We start from the raw sequence: 24,385 nt of genomic DNA, 5'->3' as shown, positions 1-24,385 counted from the left end.
TTCAATTAGCTATTCCTTATGCCTGCTTTTAAAAAATCTTTGGAGAAAGAAGGACTTATTTTAAAGCAACCTGAGTATATGACAATACAGCAGTCAGTTTATAAATTTGGGAACTACCTCTCACCCTGGGGAGTGCCTGAAATCTCACTAGCTGCAATGCTTCTGGCACCAAGCCTTGGTTAATTATGACTGCCAATCCCTGAGCTCTGGGCTTGGTGCACTTACTGAAGGCTTGACAAATGGATGAATCCATCACGACCATGATTGACAGGCACTGGGCAAGGAGCCACAGCATTAAGGAAACAAGACAAACATCCAGGAATTTAAATAGCAGTTCAAGACAGCAATACAGGGGATGCCACAAGACAGGGTGAGATTGACAGATGAACAGTGCAGGCAACAAATTCTGAAGGCTCAGGGACACAAGAGGTAGTTTCAGGCTGAGAGGCTGGGAGAAGACCTGTGAATTGAGCGAGAGCGAAAGAGCATTTGGGCAGACAGAACAGCCAGTATAAAGGCTTCATGCAGTGCATGTGGGGAATAGTATTTGGTTTACTTTTGAGCATAGGGTTGCAGACTCTTTACAAGATGAAAAAATATATTATTTTTGAGAAAATGCACTTTAGTTCTCCCTCTCAGGAGTCTTAAACTATTTCTGTTACAGGGTTACACCATTTAATCCCAATTTATTTTTAACTTGATGACTTGAACATAGATTTTTCCATTCACTTTTTCTTTAAGCCCAGTACCCATCACTAGTCACAAGCTTTCTGACATTAGGCCATGTACTTGGCACTGAGATCTCGTTTATAAAACAGATTAAAAGACTGCATACACTTACAATGCCTGGGACGGTGCAGGGCAAATCACAAGCGGAATCTCCCTAAATGTAGCTACTATTAGCATAAAAGATTATGTCCTTGGCTGGACGTGGTGGCTTATGCCTATAATCCCAGCACTTTGGGAGGCCAAGGTGGGAGGATCACCTGAGGTCAGGAGTTTGTGACCAGCCTGGCCAACATGGTGAAACCCCATCTCTACTAAAAATAGCAAACTTAGCCAGGCATAGTAGCCCACGCCTGCAGTCCCAGCTTACTCAGGAGGCTGAGGCAGGAGAATCACTAGAACCCAGGAGGGGTAGTTTGCAGTGAGCTGAGATCACACACAAGAGTGAAACTCTGTCTCAAAAAAAAAAATTACCAAAAAAAAGACTATATCCTTTAATTACATGTATATATAATGTTCTTTAGTTACATATATAAATATATAAAGAACATATATAACATATAATTATATATGTAATCTGTATATACCAATAATATAAAATATATTTTATATTACATAATATGTAATTGTTATATGTATTATTATATACTGTATAATTACATATTATATAATATATAATTTGTAATATAATTATTTATTATATATTACATGTAACATATATTATATAATTTATGTATATGTATTATATATAATTTATGTATAATATATAATATTTAATTTATATGTAATATATTGAATATAATGTTTGGAGATATAAATATAATACATATATACATTTTTTACCTTGGTACCCAACATTATAATTCTCTCCAAGTCTGTTCCCTGGCCACAAGTTCTGAAAATGCTACGATTAATACTAGAAGCTTCAATTTGGCTTTTGCCATATTATCAAACAGAATTTTAAAGCTGAGTCCCATATTCACGGACATATTGAAGAATTACTATTAATTTTTAAGTGTGATAATGTCATCATGATTAATTTTTAACACCATCTTTTAGAAATATATACTAATGAGATGAGATGTCTGGGATTTGCTTTAAAATAATTCACTGGAGAAGGGGAGGGTGGATGGGTATAAATGAAATAAGATTGACCATACTGATAATTGATGAAACTGCGCTATGAGTATATGAGGGTTTATTATGTGATACTTTCTACCTCTGCATGCATTTGAAAATGCCTATAATTTTTTAAAACTCACAGGACCTTGAAGCTGAAAGAAACATTAGTGATCACCGCATTTTACTGACAAGGAAACTGAGGCTCAGCATGGGGAAGCGACTGACTCATGGTCATACAGCTAGTCACAGCTAAGCCAAAATCTACTGTGCTGAGGCCTGGTTCTCCTCAGTTCCCACCGTGATCACCATGGTGAACTGCAATCATCTAGCCCTTCCCCAGAGCTTCTTTGTAGATCATCTTGTTTCTCTAATCCGAGTTCACAGCCATCCCTGGGAGGATTGTGAGAATTAGTGAAACAGATGCTTTCCTGTTATCTCCTATCAGTTTCAAATTGTGACCTCCACACATCTGGCTGAATGATTTTATAAAACTCCACTGTCAATTCAGCAACAGCTCATGTCTGTAATCCCAGCACTTTGGGAGGCTGAGGCAGGAAGAGCACTTGCAGCCAGGAGTTGGAGACCAGCCTGGGTAACATAGCAAGGCACCATCTCTACGAAAAAAAAAAAAAATTCCTAATTAGCTGGGTATGGTGGCACGCACCTGTAGTCTCAGCTACTCAGGTGGCTGAGGCTAGAGGATCAATTGAGCCCAGGCTGCAGTAAGCTCTGATCACACCACTGCACTCTAGCCTAGGTGACAGAGTGAGATCCTGTCTCAATCAATCAAGCAAACAATCAATGAAACTACACTATAAATGCAATGAGAAGCAGCCTGAGTCCTGAGGAGCAAGCATGCTGACACAGAAAGAGTATGCTTTGAAGTCATTTATCATCCATGTGAGATGGTCAAGTGTACTGTAACGTGGCTACAAGAACGTGGGCTTGGCGCCAGCCTGCCTACATTTACATCTAGTTTCACAGCACCCTGTGTTACCTTAGGCAAGTTATGTAATGCCTCTGTGCCTGTTTCCTCACCTGTAAAAGAGTAATAATAATAATAATACCTAACTCTTATGGTGTTGTGAGGGTTAAACTGGAAAACGCATGGCATGTGCTTAGATTAACGTCCACACACAGTAAGTGCTTGATAAATATGAGCTGCTATATAATCACAAGCAAGTGCCGCAACTTTCATAAGCCTCAGTTTCCTCTTCTCTGAAGACAGGGGCAATAATAATTCCTACCTCTCAGGATCATGATGAGGATAAAATGAGATAATGTATGTAAAGTGCTTGGCACAGAGAATAATTCTGTAAATGTTTCCTTCCTTCCACAATTGTCTTTCATGTTGATAAGTTGAATGTCCGTCCTTCAGAGAGGCACAATTTGATTTGAGAGCATTCGGCAGAGCTGAAGTTTCCTGCAATCACTCTGTCTGCCTCCTCCAGCTCAGAGGCCATCTCATTCCAAAATGGATCGATAAAGGAGAGAGGACAAGGAGAGCACAAGGAGGCCGGCCCGTCTGTGTGCAGCTCACAGCTTCACAGGGCCCTCTGCTCCGAAGGCTCTGATACTCTTGAGCTTCAGGCTGGGACTGTGACCATGAGTTTGGCTGTATTTTGTTTAATAAGGCATCTCACTTTCCCAAAATAGGCAACAAGTGGAGACACTGCCCCATGACGCTGACTCACTTTCCCTGGCCTCATTTTCTTTCCAAAAACCATGAATGGCATGACCGGCTCCTTCTCCAGCAGTCTGATGTCTGCCTGCACCCAATGGGCTGGCTGGGTGTCCATATGCCTCTCTGACATTCTGCTGTCTTCTTCAGGACTTTCCCTTCATTTTCCTGTCCCTTCAAAGACGGGGATCTGACTCTTGGTCCTTAGCATTCAATGATCTTCCTTTACAGTCTCACTTGCTCAGAATTTTACTCACTGCCTTCATGCTGATGGCTCCCATCTCTCTGTCTTCCAAGTTCCAGGTAAGTAAAGGCAAGCCCTTCCTCACAGCTCTGACCTGGCTCCCCTCCGAGCACCTGCATCTCACTGTATCCCAAGCTGACTCACCTGCCCCTCCAGTAACTCCGTCCTAGGTGGAGACACCGCCAGCCACCCAGGAGTTACCCTTGACTTCTCACACTGCTCTCACAGCCAAATCACCACTAAGCACTATTGATTTAATCTCCTAAATATGGCCTGAGTCTCTTTTCCCCTCCCTAGCCCCAAAGCCTCTCTCTCACCCTAACCTTCCAAAGACCTACCAAAGCAATAGATCTAGAATGTACATGTCATTCCCTGGCTTGACACACTGCAGTATCTCCCAATGGCCAGACATTCCCAAACACCAACATGGCTGCAAGAAGTTCACTCTGCAGACATGTTTAAATGCCGATTTCTCATCCCTGCCCATGAAGAGTTGGATGTAATTAATGTAATGTGGCACCTGAGAATCTGTTCCTCATAAGCATCCTAAGGGATTCTGATACACATCCAGGATAAAGAACCACTGGCCCTTAGTGCACACTCCAAAGAGAATCTACAGAATCATCTGACCTGGCTTATACCAACCTCTTCAGCTAACCTTTAGCCAGTCCTACTTTGTACCTTCCAGCAACATCAATGAGTTTGCAGATCCCTCCTCATTCTACACATGCCTTGCCCTGCCCTCTCTACTTCACTGGCTCTTTCTTCTGTCCTTTCACCTGTGCACCCATGAGGCAGTACAGTGTTGAGGGGAAGGACCCTGGCGTCCAGCTGCCTGGATTCCATCCTGGCTCTATTGTTAACTGTATGGCTTTAGGCAAATTCCTAACCTCTCCAAACTTCAGTTTCCTCTTCTGAAAACTGGGACAAAACCACACTCTTCTTAGAGTTGTTGTAAGAATTAAATGAGATAATCCACTGTTAATCCCTGGCCCCAGATCAGTACCCACTCAGTGATTGCTCTTGTTATTAACATGATGTCCCCTCCTCACTCTCAGCTCCTCTAGAGAACAGGAAAGTCTTTGGCCCTATGCATCCCCAGCATGTTGCCACATTGATGCCCAGGAAATGGCAGCTGAATGCATAAATGAATAAATGAATAAATGAGGTTTATTGTATTATACTACCCTATGATGAAAAGAAGATACTCTATTAAAGGGGAAATCCTTAGTTTTGTAGGTTAAATACAGCCCGACTTCAAAAAACGTATTAGCTAATAACATTTAGGGTGCTAAACAGTACTGAACCCAAAAATGTTTTCCAGGTCTCAGCTGATGCATTGAGCTGATTTTTGTTCATGAAAGCCACTTTTCAGTCACCATTCAGTAATGTGATTGCTACACAAATGATCCTGACCATGGGGTATCCCAGATTCCTTAGGCTGCACCAGCCAAATGAACCACTGTTGCTGACAGTGAGCCATGGCAGTCCATTGCTGTCACTTAGCAGCCAATTCTCATGCTCCCCTGCCCGGCGCTCCTCCCCTGCTCTGCTCCAACCGCCATCACTAATGGCCAGAGCTGCCCTCCTGTGTCCCACACTGCCTGCAAGATCAGCCTGTTTGGATTCTCCTACACAAAACTTCTATACTCCCTCACCTGGCCTCCTCAAAGCAGCCTGAGCTCATAGTGAGTATTTCTGCCTCTTTGCCTTTGCCCATGCTGTGCCCTGCCTGGAACACCATTTCCAACCTTCTTCTTTAGTTGTCTTATTCTTCATCTGTGCCCAAGTTCAAAACTCCACTTTTTCCGTGAAGCCTTCCTTGATTATCTCAGACCACAGTGAACTCTCCCTCTTCCCATACTGATGGTCTTTATTATTCATATTATTCCTTTGCGTTACTTTGCAGCCAATATCTAATAAACATCTATGTGCTAGGCACTAGGTACCACGATGACTAAAAAAGAAATAGCCCTGTTTTTCAAGGTGCTTAGAGTCCTGTAGAACTGAGTATGTACATGTTGTTATTGTAATTTCTCTCCATGCAGTGCCCGGTATCCCCACCTGAACAGTGGGTGGACAGCTTGAGAACAGAATCCGCGTGTAGGCTGGCCGGCATTCCCAGTGGCCAGCACAGTGCCTTGTTTGATACTGAGTGCTCAGCAAATGCTCATTGATAACACAGTCCTTGGTAACACCTGGAGTGATGGGGACTCAGGGAGGCGCAGCCTCTGCAATTTAGTATTGCCACTACCACTCATTCCTCCAGCAGACACTAATCAAATGCCTCCTGTATGCTGGCAGCCTGGCTGTCACCCACTAGCCCAGAGCAGAATCCCCCTCCAGCTCAGCAGCTCTCCTCACCTGGACTGGCTGGCCCTGTTCCACACAGTAACCAAGAGACGCTTCTGATCATCCTCCTCTTGGACAGGACTGCAAAGCCAATCAGACCATCGGACTGTTAGTAAGGGCCAAGCTCCAGGCCATGACTGACTCATAGAGTCAGTAGCCTCAAGAGCTGGTTAAATAAACTATATTACAAATAAAGTAAGAGATGAGTACCTCCATGCATTTTACATGGAGTTTACATTATGTTGTTAAGGACAAAAAGGAGGTTACAACACACTATCATAAAATAATTCCATTTTTGTAAACATATGCATATAGACATACACACACACATGCAAACATACACACCCACACAAATTAAAAGGTCTGAAAAGAAATGCAGTAAGGCATATATGTGAGTAGGAGGGTTATAGGTGTTTTCTATTTTCTTCCTTTTACTCATCTATATTTTCTATTTTCCTATCATAAGCAAAATTACTTTATGTGGTGAGAAAAAAAACAAGATATTATTATTAATTTTCACTAATAGGAAAATACAAAATGTTCATTACCTTCCCATTGGCCCCAGAGTTCAGAGACTGGGGAAAGAAATAATAACAATAGCTGCCACTCTGCGTTGTGTTGCACTGTCCCATTTACACCCTACAGCTCTCTGAGGTTGCTACTATTATTAGCCCCATTTTACAAATAAGGAAGCCAAGGCTCAGAAAGGTTAGAAACTTTAAGTAAAAAGGGGGGCAGGGAGGCAAAACATCCTTCAGCTTGGAAAATTCCTTCTGCTAAAGGAGAAAGCTTGGCCCAAAGCACAATGGGAAATTGCCTACACTTTTCAGGGGCTGCCAGCCCCAGCCTGGGCATTTTAGCTATGAGAGCTAGCCAAGTGATACCTTATCACAGTGGACCTCACTGCTGGGCCCAGTGCCAGGGATGCAAGGACACAAGTGAGTGAGAAAACAAAGACCTCCTTTAGAAGTCACTGGGTTTTTGTTTTGTTTTGTTTTGTTTTGCATAGATCTAGTTCTAGATTTGGCAAACAGAGATGTTTCCAGATAAACGCTCCTTCCCTCTCCTTTCTAGGGCGCAGCTGCACCAGACTCTTACAAGAAGAAGTGCTCGTGGAAAGCCGGGTCTCTGCAGTCTGGAACGATCTGTGTCTTCTGACGGCGTAGTCTATTATCTTCAGGGATCAAAGAAATCTTGAATTGGGAAAAAGGAAGCATGATTAGCGGATCTCATGGCACATCTTCAAGTCAGCCACTGTAGAGGACAGAATAGAGTCCCTTCTATCAGATGCTAGAAGGGAACAAAGAGCCCAGGGCAAGAGGCACTGGAAGCAGGTGCCAGGACAAGGCCTCATGGTGGGTGGTACCAAAAAGGCAACCCAAGGTGGGGTACAACTTCATCATCTTTGCTTGTCCCCCAAGCAGAGTGGTTTTCCCAGAAGCGAAAGGGCTCCTCTCTTCTAAGTTCCCTGCAGCTGCTGAGTGTTCCCTTCACAGAGGCTCCAGGTCAGCCTCCTGTCAAGGCCCCAAATCCATGCTCTCACCCCAGGGCTTTTCTAGCCCTGCTCCTGATCAAGTTCTTGCCAGCAGGGGCCTCTGATCAGCCTGAAGGCTTCAGGAAGAATGCTGACGGCCAGCACCTGGCACCCCTGCTGCCACATTCTAGGAGGCTCCTGGCCTTTGACTCTCACTGAAAGTAGAGCCCCACCCCTGCAGGGACCCTGTCTTTACAGCAAAGGCCCAACCCAGAAGGATCTTCCAGCCCTCAGAGATACTCCATCCACCCTGCTGTCCAAATCTGGCCATCCTGCCCCTAGTTTGGGGAAAAAATGGGTGAAAATGGTGCTTTTCACAAGAGGGCTTGGGATTGCCTGTGGATTTCAGCCATCCATACACTCACTGTGCCCACCTATGTGGATGACCAAGATCACCCTTAAAATTCTGGCTACTGCAGGAAGCCCCAGGGACCCAGCCAAGCTAAGGGAAGGAGTCTATCCCAGCATTGGACCCAATAAATGCCTACTGACCAGATGAGTGAAACGGCAACCACCTCCTTAAAGAGCACCAGTCCCACAGGTCTGCTGGGACCTTGGGACTGAGCCCAGTAACATGGCCTCTCAATATCCCACTCCCCACCTCCGGCCCCACCACATACCTTCACATAGGGATCACAGGCCCCGGGATCCTTGCTCATTAGGCCTTTGCCTTCTATAACTAAAAGAGAATTCAAACACTGGGGTGGATGAATGGAAACACACACACACACACACACACACACACACACACACACGGAGAAAGAGAGACACACATAGACATGTACACCCACATGAATAGAAAGACCTAAAAAGAAAAGTGTATCTGTGAGCAATAGGGCTCTGGTTCCTACTACCAGGCCCTTAATCTGTATAACCACCTTTAGATATTAACCCACTCCGATCTAGACCCTTCCCACCATCTCCCATGATCTGGCAGTACTCTCACCAAGGCATTATGGAGTACATTCAATTCCCTGAATCTTACAGGTGGAAGAGAACTGCAGTTTATGGAATCCAACCCCTCATGTAATGGGGGAAATGAGGCTTCAAGGGGGGCCCAAAGACAGTAAGAAACTTGCCCACATCATAGAACAATGGGAATGACAGGTGGACTTGGAACCCATATCTGTTGACTCCCAGTCCAGTGCTCCTTCGACCACACAAGACTGCCTTCTGGGAATGAAGGGGCCAAGCTTGAGAACAGGTCACTCAGCATGTACTGTGGGCCATGCTATGGCTGCCAGACAGCACAGCACAGGAGTCACAAGCTCGGGCCCCAGGGGTGGACAGACCCAGGCATGAATCCCAGCTGCACCACCTACTCACCATATAAGCTAGAGTGACTTGCTTTGCCTGGGACAGAATTTGCCATTTTTAATGGGTTAGTGATAATAACATGCACTTCACATGGTCGTTGTGTCAATTAAATGAGGTCATGTGTCTGAAGTGCTCAGAAGAGTGCCTGGCAAATAAGTAATTGCTCAACAAGTGTTTGCTAAAGAAAAATAATAATAAATAAAGCCAAGAGGAGAGGTGTGGGGTGGTGCAGGTGTGGTCATGAGAGTAGGTGGTGTCATTTGCCTGAGGTCTATAGAAAGCAGACAATAGACCTAATAGCACCTGAGCCTCTGCTCGATTTTCTTTTATGTCTGGTTTTCATTGAGCCCTAGGGTTCAGCTCAGACAGTGCTCCCAGTAGTCTGAGGTGCAAGGCTTGGGAAGCCAAAGGCAGGAGTGGGGACCAACAGGAAGGGATGAAGGGCCCGAGACTGGGGTGAAGCCAAAGCAAACTGTGCAGGACAAATGGAGTGGTGGAGGCCAAGATGCATTCTGCAAAAACTGTTTGCACAGCTGGAGTCAGGCCCTGACAGGCAGAGAACACCCCTCTGCTAGTCCTTGGGAACTTCACCTTGGGCCCCCCACGGCCAGGACCAGAGGCCCCAGGCGCCTGCTAGTCTAGTCTGCCCAGTATCCTGGTTACTGTTCCTGTGTGTATCCCTTCCCTCAAGGGTGTGGTTCTTGAGGGCAGAACCCAGGCCTGGTGACCTCCTGGGTCTCTCTGGCCAGCAGTGTGACAAGGCGGACCCAGCCCCTGCCCTCATTGCATTCTCAGTCTGGTGGAGAGGCCAGGCACAGGTGGCACAGTGTAGTCAGGGCTGTGACAAAGACATGAAGGAGGAAACAATAAACCCAGCCTAGGCAGGTGGGTCGGGGGGATGATTCCTGGAGGGAGAAATAATAAGGCAAAATGAGCCTTCCTTCCTGAGTCATAATGATGATGAAGGCAGGCATATTTCTTGCAAAATCAGAGCAGGGGAGGAGTTATTTTTCAAAAGGAGTTCAAAAGAAGAAAGGTTATTTCAGGCACAGTGAACAGTGGGTGCAAAGGCACAGAGGCAGGAGCAAGCAAGATGCATTCATAGACGTGCAAGTAACTGGACAGAGCCGGAGGTAGAGGGTAACTTCACCAGCAAAAGCCAGGAGGCTGGAGAGATAGGCAGGGCCTTCTGGGCTAAACTGAAGAGTCCAGGCAGTGGGGGCAATGACAGCAGCTCAGTAACTATTTATGTGCTGGATAAAAAGACGGACACATGGAGGGACAAGCAGGTGGAGTATGAACTCTTCCTGTGTGGTGCTCCAGCCATGCAAGACAGCTCTTCAAATGCATCCTGCTCCCTCTGACCCCCAGGCCTTTGCACTAGCTGGCCCTATGCATGAAGTGCTAGCCACACACTCCCAGCTCCTCTCTGCCTGGCTCAGGCCTGTTCCTCCTAACCATGTGGACATCACCCCCTCTGCCAAGTCTTCCCTGGCATCCCATCAACACCACTTGGACAGGGGTGGGTGCTTCTCCTTGGTGTTCCCAGCCCCCAGCACAGAGCCAGTCCTCAATCACTATTCTGGGAATGCATGGTTTTCTGTTTTATCTAACAAAAACTTACACAGGATTGACTACAAGCTTAGCACTGTTCTAAGCACTTTACTAATATTAACTCATTTAATCTTTGTAACAACCTGTAAGATACATACTATGACCATCACCACTCGACATATGAGAAAACTCAGCTTGTTCAAGGTCACTCCACAAGTGTCAGAGCCAGGATTCAAATTACAGTGATCTGGCCCTGAAGATTGTGATCTATGATCATGATTCTATGCTGCCTGTCAACCAATGAATAAATGAATGAATGAGAAAAACAGAAAAAGAAAAGAAGAAAGGATGGAAGAAAGAAGGGAGGGAAGATAGGAAAACTCTGCTGTGGGCAAGAAGGAAGCTGAGGTGCCCAGGGGCAGCTCTAGCCTGTCAATGAGAAAGGTCCCTCATGTGGACTCCAGATACATCCGAGGCAGGACCAGGGCTGCTCTGTAGAAAGAGCCCCAGGTGAACACTGGCTTTTACCAATGGGCACATGGCAGGACATTATACAAGGATGAGAAAAGAAGCCTTGGCCTATGGTGCCACCATCCCCCTACCTCAGCCCCAGGCAGGAGGCTAAGCAGCCTGCCCCCTTCCTTGGGGAGCCTGCACAAAGCTATACTCACTGTGAAGCAGCAGAACCCGGTCGTAGGCATCAATGGACAGCCTCAGCTGACCTGAGGAAACAGCAACAGAAATAACCTGGCCTCAGCTCCCTGGTGGGTATGGTGGAAAAAACCAGAGGAAAGGTGACGGGAATGCTGTCTTGTTCATGTGAAGCCATTCAAAGACCCGCACAGTCTCTGGCTGGAAGGGACTCAGAAGCCACGGGGTTCAGCCCCATCACCACATTGGGAGTCCCTTTCAAATGCCTTCAGCAGTGGTTATCTAGCCTTGCTTGTGCCCCTCTGCTGGTGGGCACTAGTGAGCTGGTGGGCACAAGCTCACTACTGTATGGGCAGCCAGGTGGATGCTGGGAGCTCTCACCGCTGGGCCGTTGTCAAATATCCGTGAAGGTATAGGAAAACAAATACTTTCATTCTCTGTTGGAGGGAGTGTAAATGGAGGGTAATTTAAATGTGCATATTCTTCCACCTAAAAATCTTCATTCCAGGTCACTGTCATAGACAAACACACACACACGTGCACACAAAGGCTGGCATGATAGCATTGTTTAAAGAAAAACTGGAAATACCTGAAATGTTCATCAGTATAGAAATAGTAAAGTAAACCATTTATAGCTATACGTGGAATAGTACAAGCTATTATAAAGAATGGAGGAGTTGGCCGGGCGTGGTGGCTCATGCCTGTAATCTAGCATTTTGGGAGGCCAAGGCAGGCAGATCACGAGGTCAGGAGTTTGAGACCAGCTTGACCAAGATAGTGAAACCCTGTCTCTACTAAAAATACATAAAAATTAGCTGGGTGTGGTGGGGTGTGCCTATAGTCCCAGCTACTCAGGAAGCTGAGGCAGAAGAAGAATTGCCTGAGCCCAGGAGGTGGAGGTTGCAGTGAGCCGAGATTGCTCCACTGCACTCCAGCCTGGGTGACTAAGTGAGACTTCATCTCAAAAAAAAATAAAAAAAAAGAATGGAGGAGCTCCATATGACCTGGCACTGGCATGGGAATATGTTTGTTGAGACAGGGTCTAGCTCTATCACTCAGGCTGGAGTGTAGAGTGCAGTCCGGCAATCATAGCTCACTACAGCTTCAACCTCCTGGGCTCAAGCAATCCTTCTGCTTCAACCTCCCAAGTAGCTGAGACTCCAGGCACGCACCACAGTGCTCAGCTATTTTTTAAATTAATTTTTGTAGAAAAAGTGTCTTGCTATGTTGTCCAGCTTGGTCTTGAACTCCTGGGCTCAAGTGATCGTCCCACCTCAGCCTCCCAAAGTGCTGGGATTACAGGTGTGAGCCACCACACCCCACAAAGACAAGTTTTTAAAGGAACAGCAAATTTCAGTATAATACATATGGTATGTATCTGGGGGGTGGGAGGGATTGTGAAAAAGATACCAAATTAAAAACAGTGATCCCTTCTAGAGAACAGACTAGAAATTGGAAGAGGGTAGTCAAGAGCAATTTCAATCTATCACTATTGTTGTTTTAACAATTGGAATATATCCATGAACTACAGTTCTATAATTTAAAAAAAAAGTATAGAACTACACTTCTATAATTTTAAAAAAAAAAGGAAAGAAGAAACAAAGGAAGAAGGAAAGAGTCAGGGGAAAGAAGGAGAGGAAGAGAGAGAGCAGGGAGGAAGGGAGGAGAGCAGGGATGAATGGGGACATGTAAAGAGAACAGAAAAACCAGCTGGCGGCAGAGCAAGAATGAATGGCCGGGTGAGGCTTATCCCCTGGATTTTCCTATTTTTTGTTTAAATTTAAAAAAAAAAAAAAAAACAAAACAAAAAAAAACAAGACAAAACTTCAGGTCTTCCTCACAGATATCCAATGGCCTCCAGGCAAGACAGAGAAGTGAGAGAAGGCCATACTCCTCTTCCTCACTGACATCAAAAATGTTTCTCTCAGTCCAGTAGACTTTCTCTGGGACCTCAAAAAGCTGCTGAACTCAGTCCACCCCATGGACAGGCACTGGAGATATCAGAGAGCTGGGCAGGGCAAGTCATGCTCCATCTGTGACAACCCTGGCTAACAGTGCCCTCCTTCTGCCTGTCACTGCCAGCAATGGGGAGCTTGCTTCCTCCAGTGGGAGCCCTTTCCCTTTTGAAAGCGCTCTAATTGTTCAACGCTGCATCTTATATTAAGCCAACAATGGCCTCTCAATAACTTTCATTGCCTGGATCTGGTTCTGCATTCTCTGGGCTCTTTCCTCTAGAACTCCAAAGTCCTCCCACAATCCCTCACGGCACAGTGAGACATCCCCTCATCATCCCATATGGTCAATTCTGGCCACGCCTCATGAAACTAGGCCGGTTAGAGGACAGGTTTGGTGAACCTTTCATATCTCCTAACTCTGCATAAGTCCCCCAATCACTGTGACCCAGTCATCACTTGACCCTCACACTTCTGGTGTTTAAGCTTCAGTCCAATGCCATTCAGGCTCCCACAAGCCCTGGTCCAGCCCTTGATCCATCAGAAATATCTGCTGCTGTCCTGCCCAGGACCCAGATCTCAGAAGCCCAGGAATCCTGTTTCAGTTCCAGCCCTAACTGCCCTCTTCTTTCAGGACCACAGTGGCCATGGATGTGAGGTGGAGCTAATAATAGGGGTTATGGCACTCTCCAAGCTGTGATCAGATCACGCTGGCGGGTGAGGAGGTGTCCTTGAATGAAGGTGCCGGGAGAACCCACTGTATTATTATCTCAAGGTCTGAGCAATTACTTCACTGTGGCTCCCTAGAACTGAGAAACCTCTTATGAAAACTGTGCCTTATCTAGTGTGGGGTGGGAGAGGGAGAAACAGACAAATGAAGCCAGCAGTCATGGGTTGGATTTCACCAACTCAAAGACATCTATATTTAACATGAAACTTTTTTTTCTGAAACTACTACCCGTGCAAAGCCAGCTCTGGCACAGACATGCTTGGATCCCAAAGCCACAGGAATCTCCATGACACCTATCACCTAACAGTGGCCCTTTACACAGAAGTCAGGGTCAAGAAATCTCCAGACACAAATGGTCACTAATTCCATTTAGCAAGTATTTGCTGGGCATCTGCATGAGGCTGAGCAGGTGCCTGCCCTCACAGGGCTCACAGCCCAGTGGTTAGGACAGGGACCTGGGCAAGGCCAAGTGGGAAGCGGAGCTGACGAAGGGCTGGGGCAAAGGCTGATTTATGATTGAGACGAGTCTGCACTGCACTGCCCTGCACTGCACTGCACGGCTCCCATTCCAGGTCCTGCCAACCAGGGTATCCTCAGGAAGACCAGGGTGCTCTGTACCCTGTTACAGCAGAGAAACCAAATCCAGCAGCTCAGACTCCAGGCTCCCCAGGCCAGGACACACCTGCCCCAGTTCACAAGATCCCTCCCTCAGCCACGCCTGTTCCCTCCATGCCCTCACCAGGCTACTCTAGCAAATGTCTAAAACAAAAGGCCCCTGAAGTCATTTTGTCCAGTCTCCTCATTTTGTATCCAGAATAGTCATGTCTGAGACGGGAAGTGATTTGCTCTGGGCCTAGAGAATCCAGAGCTGGAGACTAGAACTCTACCCCTACTCCAGCCCTCTTTCCTGTGCTCAGTCTTCCGGAACCCCCACAGCCCTCTAGCATGCACCTCCTATACTGTGCCCACTGCATCTGCCAACACAACCTCAGATTCAGAGGCAGAGAGAGCCAGCAGGCACAGCACACGATGCCACAGCTTTTCTCAAGAAGCCAAGAGGGTAGCTGGGCATAGTGATACATCCCATAGTCCCAGCTCCTTGGGAGGCTTAGGTGGGAGAAGCACTTGAATCCAGGAGGTTGAGCCCGCAGTGAACCATGATCACATCACTGCACTCCAGCCTGGACCCTGGAGAACAGAGTGAGACCTGTCTCAAAGAAAAAAAAGAAAAAGAAAAAAAGAGAGGGCAGGCTCCTAGAAATGTCTCCAATCTAGAGAAAGAAACCTCCAGGTGAAGGGGAGGTCGGGCTGAATCCCTAAAGTCTTCAGCTCACCTAGGTGCCAGCTAATCTGGCAACCTTTCAAAATCCCCCACACCCCCACCCCCCTCCACAGATACACACCCTATGTATTGTCCTGAAATTTACTTGTTCCTTTAAAAACTTATCTTTGTGGGGTGTGGTAGCTCATACCTATAATCCCAGCATTTTGGGAGGCTGAGGTGGGAGGATCACTTGAGCCCAGGAGTTTGAGACCAACCTGCACAATATAGCAAGACCTCTTTTCTACAAAAAATTAATTTAAAAAATAGCTAGGCACTGTGGTGCGTGCCTGTAGTCTCAGCTACTTGGGAGTGTGAGGCAGGAGGATTGCTTGAGCCCAGGAGGTCAAAGCTGTAGCGAGCTATGATTGCAGGACGGCACTCCAGCCTGTGAGTGCAGCCAGACCCTGTCTCAAAAAACAACAATGTAAAACTTTTCTCAAGAATACTCCCGCCCCTACATCTCTGGTTTTTTCAACACTCCCAGTTCCTCCCTAGACTTGGGGAGCGTTCAGGCTAAAAAACTTGAATTTATCCTCATCGGGTGGTGTGGGGCCCTTGGACAGGCATGTCCCCTGTTCCCATGAGGCTGCAGTTGGGCACCAACACTATATGCCAAAGGTGTTGGTGATGGATGCCCAGAGAGGCTGCAAGCAGATACCAAGGCCCAGAGCCAAAGGGAGAATAGACAGGCCCCCACATAGCAAGAAAAATACTGGAGGGGAATGAGCTTCAGAAAGCCCGGAGAAGGCAACAAACCCAAATTCTGCTGGGCACAGGACTTGAAGGGTTCAGACCTACTGGGCACCATGGAAATGGATGTGGACACCGGCTAAAGAAATCCAATCTGGCAGTAGATTGAATACTCAGTAGAGAACCATAGAAAGATGGACTCTAACTCGCAGGTCACAGTCAGAAGGAGACATACTCAGAAAATAAAAGAAGTAGATGGGGACTGCACACCTTTGCTAGACTCAGGGATCAGCCAGAATGTGTCCCAGAGGGAGCCTATGCCACCCTGAGATGTGCAGAGCATACATCTATGATGGACTTGCCTGGCTAGCATGAAGCAGCAGGCATCCTAAAATTCAATTCACCCCAGAAGCCACTGCCCATTTAAGAACTGTCACGGGCCGGGCACAGTGGCTCACGCCTGTAATCCCAGCACTTTGGGAGGCCGAGGCGGGTGGATCACGAGGTCAAGAGATCAAGACCATCCTGGTCAACATGGTGAAACCCCATCTCTACTAAAAATACAAAAAATTAGCTGGGCACGGTGGCACATGCCTGTAAACCCAGCTACTCAGGAGGCTGAGGCAGGAGAATTGCTTGAACCCTGGAGGCAGAGGTTGCGGTGAGCTGAGATAGCGCCATTGCAATCCAGCCTGGGTAACAAGAACAAAACTCTGTCTCAAAAAAAAAAAAAAAAAAAACTGTCACATGTTAAAAGCTACAGGAAGAGTGATGATATCCAGACAATCATACAAAGGCAGTTGGGCCTACACAGAGTCTAGTCAATCACTAACTCCGTCTTAAAAAAAAAAAAAAAAAAAAAAAAAAAAAGGAGGTAAATAGGTTGGCCAGGCATGGTGACTTACACCTGTAAGTAATCCCAGCACTTTGGAGACTGAGGCAGGATGATCACCTGAGGCTGGGAGTTTGAGACCAGCCTGGGCAACATAGCAAGACTCTGTCTCTCCAAAAACTTTTTAAAAAATAAGCCGAATGTGGTGGTGTGCATCTGTAGTCCCAGCTGTTCAGGAGGCTGAGGTAGGAGGAACACGAGCATAAGAGGTTGAGGCTGCAGTGAGCCATGATCACACCACTGCACTCCAGCCTGGGCATCAATGTGAGACCCCAACTCAAAAAACAAGAGTTAAAACAGGTTCATGCTAGCCAGGCAGAGCTGGGGTTTGCATTTAGGCAGTCCAAGCCCCCATTGTTAGCCTCTCTATACCTATGCTGGGTTTAAAATTTGTCCACAAAGTCTTTGATACTCTTCCCTTCAAAAGGTGAAGCTTAGTTCCTCCCTTCAGACATGGGCTGGATTTAGTGACTTGCTTCTAACATATAGAATGTGGTGGAAATGACAATGGATGACTTCCAACTTTAGGATATGAAAGGTATTAAGAGTTCCTTCTTTTTTTGGTATTACGAGTTCCTTCTTTTTTTAACAGCTGTATTGGGATATAATTCACATATCATACACTTCATCGATTTTGGTCCTTGTTGAGATGGAGTCTCACTCTGCTTGCTGTCCAGGCTGGAGTGCAATGACATGATCTCGGCTCACTGCAACCTCTGCCTCCCAGGTTCAAGTTATTCTCCTGTCTCAGCCTCCCAAATAGCTGGGGTTACAGGTGCATGCCACCCACACCCGACTAATTTTTTGTATTTTTAGTAGAGACAGGGTTTCACCATGTTGGCCAGGCTGGTCTTGAGCTCCTGACCCCAGATGATCCACCAACCTCGGCCTCCCAAAGTGCTGGGATTGAGCCACTGTGCCCGGCCATACTTCACCAATTTAAAGCACGTAATTTTCTTTTAGTATATTCACAGGATTCTGTAATCAATCACCTCTATCTAATTTTAGAACATTTTCATCCTCCCTTAAAAGAAATTCCATACTCTTTTGCAGTCACACCCTAATGCCTTCTCCCCTAGCCACTGTCAACCACTCACCTGCTTTCTGTCTCTAAGGACTTGCCTATTCTGGATACTTAGGTAAATAGAATCACACAACACATGGTCTTTCATGATTGACTTCTCTCACTTAGCATAATGTTTTCAAGATTCAACCATACTGTAGCATGTATCAGTATTTTATTCCTTTTGTGGCCAAATAATATTCCGTTGTATGACTATACTATATTTTGTTTATCCAGTCATCTGGTGATAGATATTTTGGATTATTTCTACTTTTTATTATGAATAATGCTGCGATGAACAGGTATGTACATATGTTTGTGTGAGCATCTGTTTTCATTCCTCTTGGATTTATCCCTAGGAGTAGAATTGCTGGGTCAGATGGTAACTCTATATTTAACTGTTTGAGGAAATGCCAAACTTTTCCAAAGTGGTTGCACTATTTGACATTCCGGCCAGCAATGTACAAGGGTTCCAGTTTCCCCTCAACTTCTTCAATACCTGCTATTGTCTCTTTTTTTTATTATAGTCATTCTAGTATAATAGTATCTCATTGTGGTTTTGATTTGCATTTCCCTGATAACTAATGACACTGAGTATTTTTTCATGTGCTGTTGGCCATTTTCATTTGGTAAAAATGTCTATTCAAAAAATTCACCCATTTTTGAACTTGGTTATTCATCTTTTTTTAAATTTATTTATTTTACTTTAGGTGCATACTATATCTGGCATTTCTCCCCATGTTATCCCTCCCCCACCCCCTCTCTTTTTATGGGAGTTCTTTCTTGTTTTCACTTTTGTATCACTTGCCTAGAAGGAAGCCAGCTACCACATAATAAGAAAGCTCAAGCAATCCTACAAACAGGCCCATGTAATGAGAAACAGAAGCCTCCTAACTACAGGTAGCAAGGAAATGAGGCCTCCTGCCAAGAGCCATGTGAATGAGCAATCTTGGAAAGGGACCCTCCAGCCCCAGTAATGCCTGCTCGGACAACTGCAGGTGGGCAGGCAAGAAGAAAGGAAAGAGAGAGGGAGGGATGGAGGGAGGAATGGAAGGAAGAGGCAGGGAGGGAGGCAGAGAGGAAGGAAAAAGTCAGACAAACAAAAACCAACTCCAAAAGCTTAGAAAACATATGTAAGGGACTTCCATTTCTGGGATGACAGATCCACTGAGGAAAACTAGAAATGCTAAACAAAGTATGTTAAAGCATCTTCCTAGATAAACAACAAGCTAGAGAGGAACTACCAGGCAGGATCTAGGGGGATGGAGGACTGTGGAAGGAAGCCTAGTGTTTTTCTGGGCTAATTTTCTTCTGGGGTGTTTTCAAATTCCAGAGGGCTGAGAGATCAAGAGGCTGAGTGAGTTCCTGCCTGCTTCTCAGGGCTAGAAGAATAGGAACTGGAGGCCAGGGTCCACCAAGAAGCAGGGTTCTTCTGAGCCAATTTTGCACAGGGACCCTGAAGGGTTGCTCCATAGGAATAGGGTGAACTGTAATCAGACAGAGCTCCTCCAGGTACTACAGCTTGATTCAAGTACTCTCAGTCCCTAACACGGAATTAAGATGATCCCAGTGACCCTGAGCACCTGACAAACAAACAAAGATATTTTTTGAAGAAAAATATCATCCTAGGTCTTCAGTGACAAGAAAATAATAATAGTAACAACTCTGTGCCTGTACTGTTTGTTTGTTTGTTTGTTTTGAGTCAGGGTCTCTCGCTCTGTCACCTAGGCTAGGGTACACTGTCACAATCACAGCTCATTGCAGTCTTGACCTCCCAGGCTCAAGTGATCCTCCTGCCTCACCTTACCATGTAGCTAGGACCACAGGTGCATGCCACCGTGCCCAGCTAATTTTCTTACTTTTTGTAGAGATGAGATCTCAATACATTGCCCAGGCTGGTCTTGAACTTCTGGGTTCAAGCAATCCTCACACCTTGGCCTCCTAAAGTGCTGGGAATACAAGCATGAGCCACCCACTGCTCCCAGCCACATGCCTGTTCTTTGCAATAGACATGGCACACGTAAAATGTAGATCCAGAAAGGTTGTAAGAAAAAGGATGGAAAAGGCTATGTCAGGCAAATATTAATTGAAAGAAGCATGAGTAGCTTTGTTAATATCAGGAAAAGTAGACTTTATCCCTACTAGAAATAAAAAAGATTTCATAATAATAATAGACTTCATAATAAAAATTTCAGCTCACCAGAAAGACAATAATTCTAAATGTGTATGTTGTTAATATAACTTCAACATATGTAAAGGAAAAGCTGACAGAACTGCAATGGGAAACAGACAAATTTACAATCACAGTAGGAATTCTAATACACCTCTCTTAGTAACTGACAGAGAAAACAGGAAAAATCAACAAGTATACAAAATAGTTGAATAATGTAAAGAGCAAACTTGAACTAAACTTGATATACACAAAGAACACTGCACCCAACTGCTGCAGAATTCTTTTCAAGTACACACAGAACATTTATACAAACTGACTCTCTTTGGGAGGCCAAGGAGGGCGGATCATCTGAGGTCAGGAGTTTGAGACCAGTGTGGCCAACATGGTAAAACCTCATCTCTACTAAAAATACGAAAATTAGCCAGGCGTGGTGGCAGGTGCCTGTAATCCCAGCTACTTGGGAGGCTGAGGCAGGAGAATCACTTGAACCCAGGAAGGGGAGGCTGCAGTGAGCTTAGATTGTGCCACTGCACTCCAGCCTGGTGACAGAGTGAGAATCAGTCTCAAAACAACAACCACCACAACAACAACACAAAACTAACTCTATGCTGAGCCATCAAGTAAATTTTAATGAATTTCAAAGAATTTAAAGGATAGAGAGTATATTCTCTGACCAAAATGCAAAGTAAATATAAAAATAGTACCAGAAAATCCTCAATATTTAGAAACTTAGAAACACTTCTAAATAACCCAAGGACTGAAAAAGAAATGACAATGAAAATTAGAAAATATTTTGAAGTAAATGATAAAGAAAAGAACTATATTATCAACATGAGTCTTCAGAATACAAGAAATGTTCAATTTTTGACTCTGGTGAAAGTTACAAAGGTATTTTCTGTGTGATAAGTCACTAGATTGCACATTATTGGGGGGACACTTTTCTGTCTACGTAATATTTCAAAATTTTAAAAATGTTTTAAAAGAACATATACAAAGCAGAATGGGAAAAGAGGACAAAGGGCTATCAACCGGCCAGAAACTATGAGGAATTTCTGAAAGTTCCCAAGCAGATGGACTCAGAATGACAGAAAAGCCAGTAAATGCTGAGGAGTATGACCAGCAAATGACGAGCTCCTGAGAGACAGTTGGATAGGTTTCCCCAGCCATGTCAGGGAATCCCCCAGGCTCAGAGCAGCGGGACCGGAAACACATGCCAGCCGGGGCAGCTGGCAGGGACACGTTGAAGGCCTCCAGCTCAGGGCCTGACCGTGCACTGCCCAATACACCATGCATCTGGCTGACATCTGTTCCCAAGCTTCACTCTCACTACAGAAAATGAATTATTTATCTCCGTGGCTTCTAAAGAGAAGCAGAGAAAGGGGTGGAAGCAGCCCCAGCTACTGTTGTGCCAACACAACAAACATGGGGAAAAATGAAAATGGCCAGCAAATCAATGACACTCCTAAGTCTACTCTGCCTCCAGAACCACATCTTCCCAAATTCCCTTTGGCAAATCAGGGACTCCAGCCACTCCTCTAGAGCCTGCATTTAGAGCTGCTCCCGACAGCTTTCATTTTGCAGGTTCATTGTGGGGCTGGCATTTCTAAAGAGAGGTGTGTTGGGTGACATTGTCACCCAATGTCCACGGCCACCTGCAGACCTCAGAACATGTCCAGCCTGCCCATCCTCTCTGAACCCAGATGCCGGGCAGGAAAGGCAACCTGTTTTCTCTCCTGACCACTCACCACATCCAGGTGACTAAACATTCCAAGTAAGTTAAAAATTTGGTTCAGAAACCCCAGGTAAGTTAATAATTTGGTTCATCAGTCAAACTATAAGTTAGTATCCCTTCAAGAAGGTATTTTTAAACTATTTATCCAACATTTTTGTGAAGTTGCGTTGTGTTATTTATTTGTTTGTTTTTTGAGATGGTGTCTTGTTCTGTCGCCAAGCTGGAGTGCAGTGGCACAATCTCAGCTCACTGCAACCTCCGCCTCCTGGGTTCAAGAGATTCCCCTGCCTCAGCCTCTCGAATAACTGTGACTACGGGCATGCATCACCATGCCCAGCTAATTTTTTTGTATTTTTAGTAGGGACAGGGGCTTCACCACGTTGGTCAGGCTGGTCTTGAACTCCAACCTCAAATGACCTGCGCACCTCAGCCTCCCAAAGTGCTGGGATTACAGGTATAAGCCACTAAGCCCAGCCAGGTTTTTTTTATTTTCTATATAAAATATTATTCCTAAAATTCATATGGAAACTCAAGGGACCCAGTACAGACAAAATAATCTTGAAAGAGAAGAACAAAATTGAAGGAGTTACACAACCTGATTTCAAAATTTACTACAAAGCAACAGTAATCAAGACAGTATGGTACTGGAATGACAACAGACAGGTAGATCAATGGAACAGAATTGAGATTCCAGAAATAAGTCCATGGGCCTATGGGCAATTGATTTTCAATAAAGGTACCAAGATCATTCAATAGAGAAATAATGATATTTTCAACAAATGGTACTAGGACAACTAGATAGCTACACAAAAGAATGAAGTTGAACTCTTACCTCATACCATACATAAAAATTAACTTAAAGTGGATCAAAGACCTATATAAGAGTCAAAACTATAAAACTCTTAGAAGAAAACATACAGGTGAATCTCATGGTAACTGATAGAACCTTAGATTTGGCAGTGGATTCTGAGATATGACACAAAGTACAAGTAACAACAACAACAAAAAAGTTAAACTTCATCAAAATTAAAAATGTTTGGGGTTCTGGCTGGGCAGAGTGGTTCATGCCTATAATCCCAGCACTTTGGGAGGCCAAGGCAGGAGATCACTTGAGTCCATGAGTTCAAGACTAGCCTGGACAACATACAGACAACTCATCTCTATCAAAAGTTGTTTCACGCCGGGCGTGGTGGCTCACGCCTGTAATCCCAGCACTTTGGGAGGCTGAGGAGGGTGGATCACAAGGTCAAGAGATCGAGACCATCCTGGTCAACATGGTGAAACCTCGTCTCTACTAAAAATACAAAAAAATTAGCTGGGCATGGTGGCGCATGCCTGTAGTTCCAGCTACTCAGGAGGCTGAGGCAGGAGAATTGCCTGAACCCAGGAGGCGGACGTTGTGGTGAGCCGAGATCGCGCCATTGCACTCCAGCCTGGGTAACAAGAGCGAAACTCTGTCTCAAAAAAAGAAGAAAAAAAAAAAAGTTGTTTCACATAAGAAAAATTAGCCAGGCATGGTGGCATATGTCTGTAGTGCCAGCTCCTCAGGAGGCTGAGGTGGGAGGATCTCTTGAGCACAGGAGGTTGAGGCTGCATTGTCAAAGGGAAGCCATGATCATACCACTGCAGTCTAGCCTGGGCAAAAGAGCAAGACCCCATCCCCCAAAAAATGTTTGGAGTTCAATGAACACTATAAAGAAAGTGTAAAAAGCCCACAGATTGAGAGAAAATATTTGCAAATCATGTATCTGTTAAGGAACTTGCATCTAGGCTATATAAAGAACCCTTAAAACTCAATAATAACAAGACAAATAGCCCAATTTTAAAATGAACAAAAGATCTGAATAAATTTTTCTCCAAAGAAGATATATAAATAATGAGCACATAATATATAAATAATGAGCACATGAAAAAATGTTCATCATGCAGGTCATCAGGGAAATGCGAATTGAAACTATAATGAGTATCACTTCACACTCACTAGGATGGCCAGAATTAAAAAGTCAGATAATAACAAGTGTTGGTGAAGATGTGGAAAAACCAAAACCCTCATACCCTGTTGATGGGATACAGCCACATTGGAAAAGAGTTTGGTAGTTCCCTAAATAGTTAAACAAAGAGTTACCATAGGATCCAGCAAATCTACTTCTAGGTATATACTGTGTGTATATGAAGAGAAATGAAAACATTTGCCCACACAAAAACTTGTTCACAAGTGTTCATGGCAGTATTATTCAAAATAGTCAAAAGGGAGAAACACCAAAATATTCATCAGCAGATGAATACATTTTTTAAATGTGGCATATCCATACAGTGAATGCTATTCAGCCATAAAAATAAGTGGAGTACTGATAGCTGCTACAACATAGGTTAAACTTGAAAACATTGTGCCAAGTGAAAGAAGTCAGTCATAAAAAAATATACGATTCCATTTCTATGAAATGTCCTGAATAGGCAAATCTAGAGAGCGTGTAAATAGACTAGTGATTGCTTAGGGCTGAGGACAAGGGAAGACTGGGGTTACAAGCTAAAGAGCACAATATCTCTTTTTGAGGGAATGAAAATGTTCTAAAATTGTGGTAATAGTTACAGAACTCTGTGAATACACTAAAAACCACTGAATTGTATGGTTTAAATGAGTGAATTGC

General features: G+C 44.8%; 1 protein-coding gene across 9 annotated transcripts in view; it reads right to left on the bottom strand.

The window, feature by feature from the left end:
* RGS3 (regulator of G protein signaling 3) overlaps positions 1-24,385 on the bottom strand; it is a 132,574-nt gene that overhangs the window by 103,381 nt on the left and 4,808 nt on the right. For 5 of the 9 annotated variants that reach the window (XM_035255135.3, XM_009001686.5, XM_078374626.1 and 2 more), the window contains exons 2-5: positions 11,202-11,252; positions 8,280-8,338; positions 7,224-7,318; positions 6,138-6,206 (exon numbers count right to left, since the gene is read on the bottom strand). The exons of 1 other annotated variant lie outside the window; for it this stretch is intronic. In XM_035255135.3, the coding sequence (XP_035111026.1) occupies positions 6,138-6,206; positions 7,224-7,318; positions 8,280-8,338; positions 11,202-11,252 (274 nt within the window). The remainder of the gene's footprint in view (positions 1-6,137; positions 6,207-7,223; positions 7,319-8,279; positions 8,339-11,201; positions 11,253-24,385) is intronic. 3 more of the 9 variants (XM_078374609.1, XM_009001700.5, XM_078374622.1) reach the window with 1 other exon arrangement.

Source organism: Callithrix jacchus, chromosome 1, assembly GCF_049354715.1.
Source record: "Callithrix jacchus isolate 240 chromosome 1, calJac240_pri, whole genome shotgun sequence".
Classification (NCBI taxonomy): domain Eukaryota; kingdom Metazoa; phylum Chordata; class Mammalia; order Primates; family Cebidae; genus Callithrix; species Callithrix jacchus.
The sequence above is the reverse complement of the archived record's forward strand: the minus strand, read 5'-3'. Positions and strand labels throughout refer to the sequence as shown.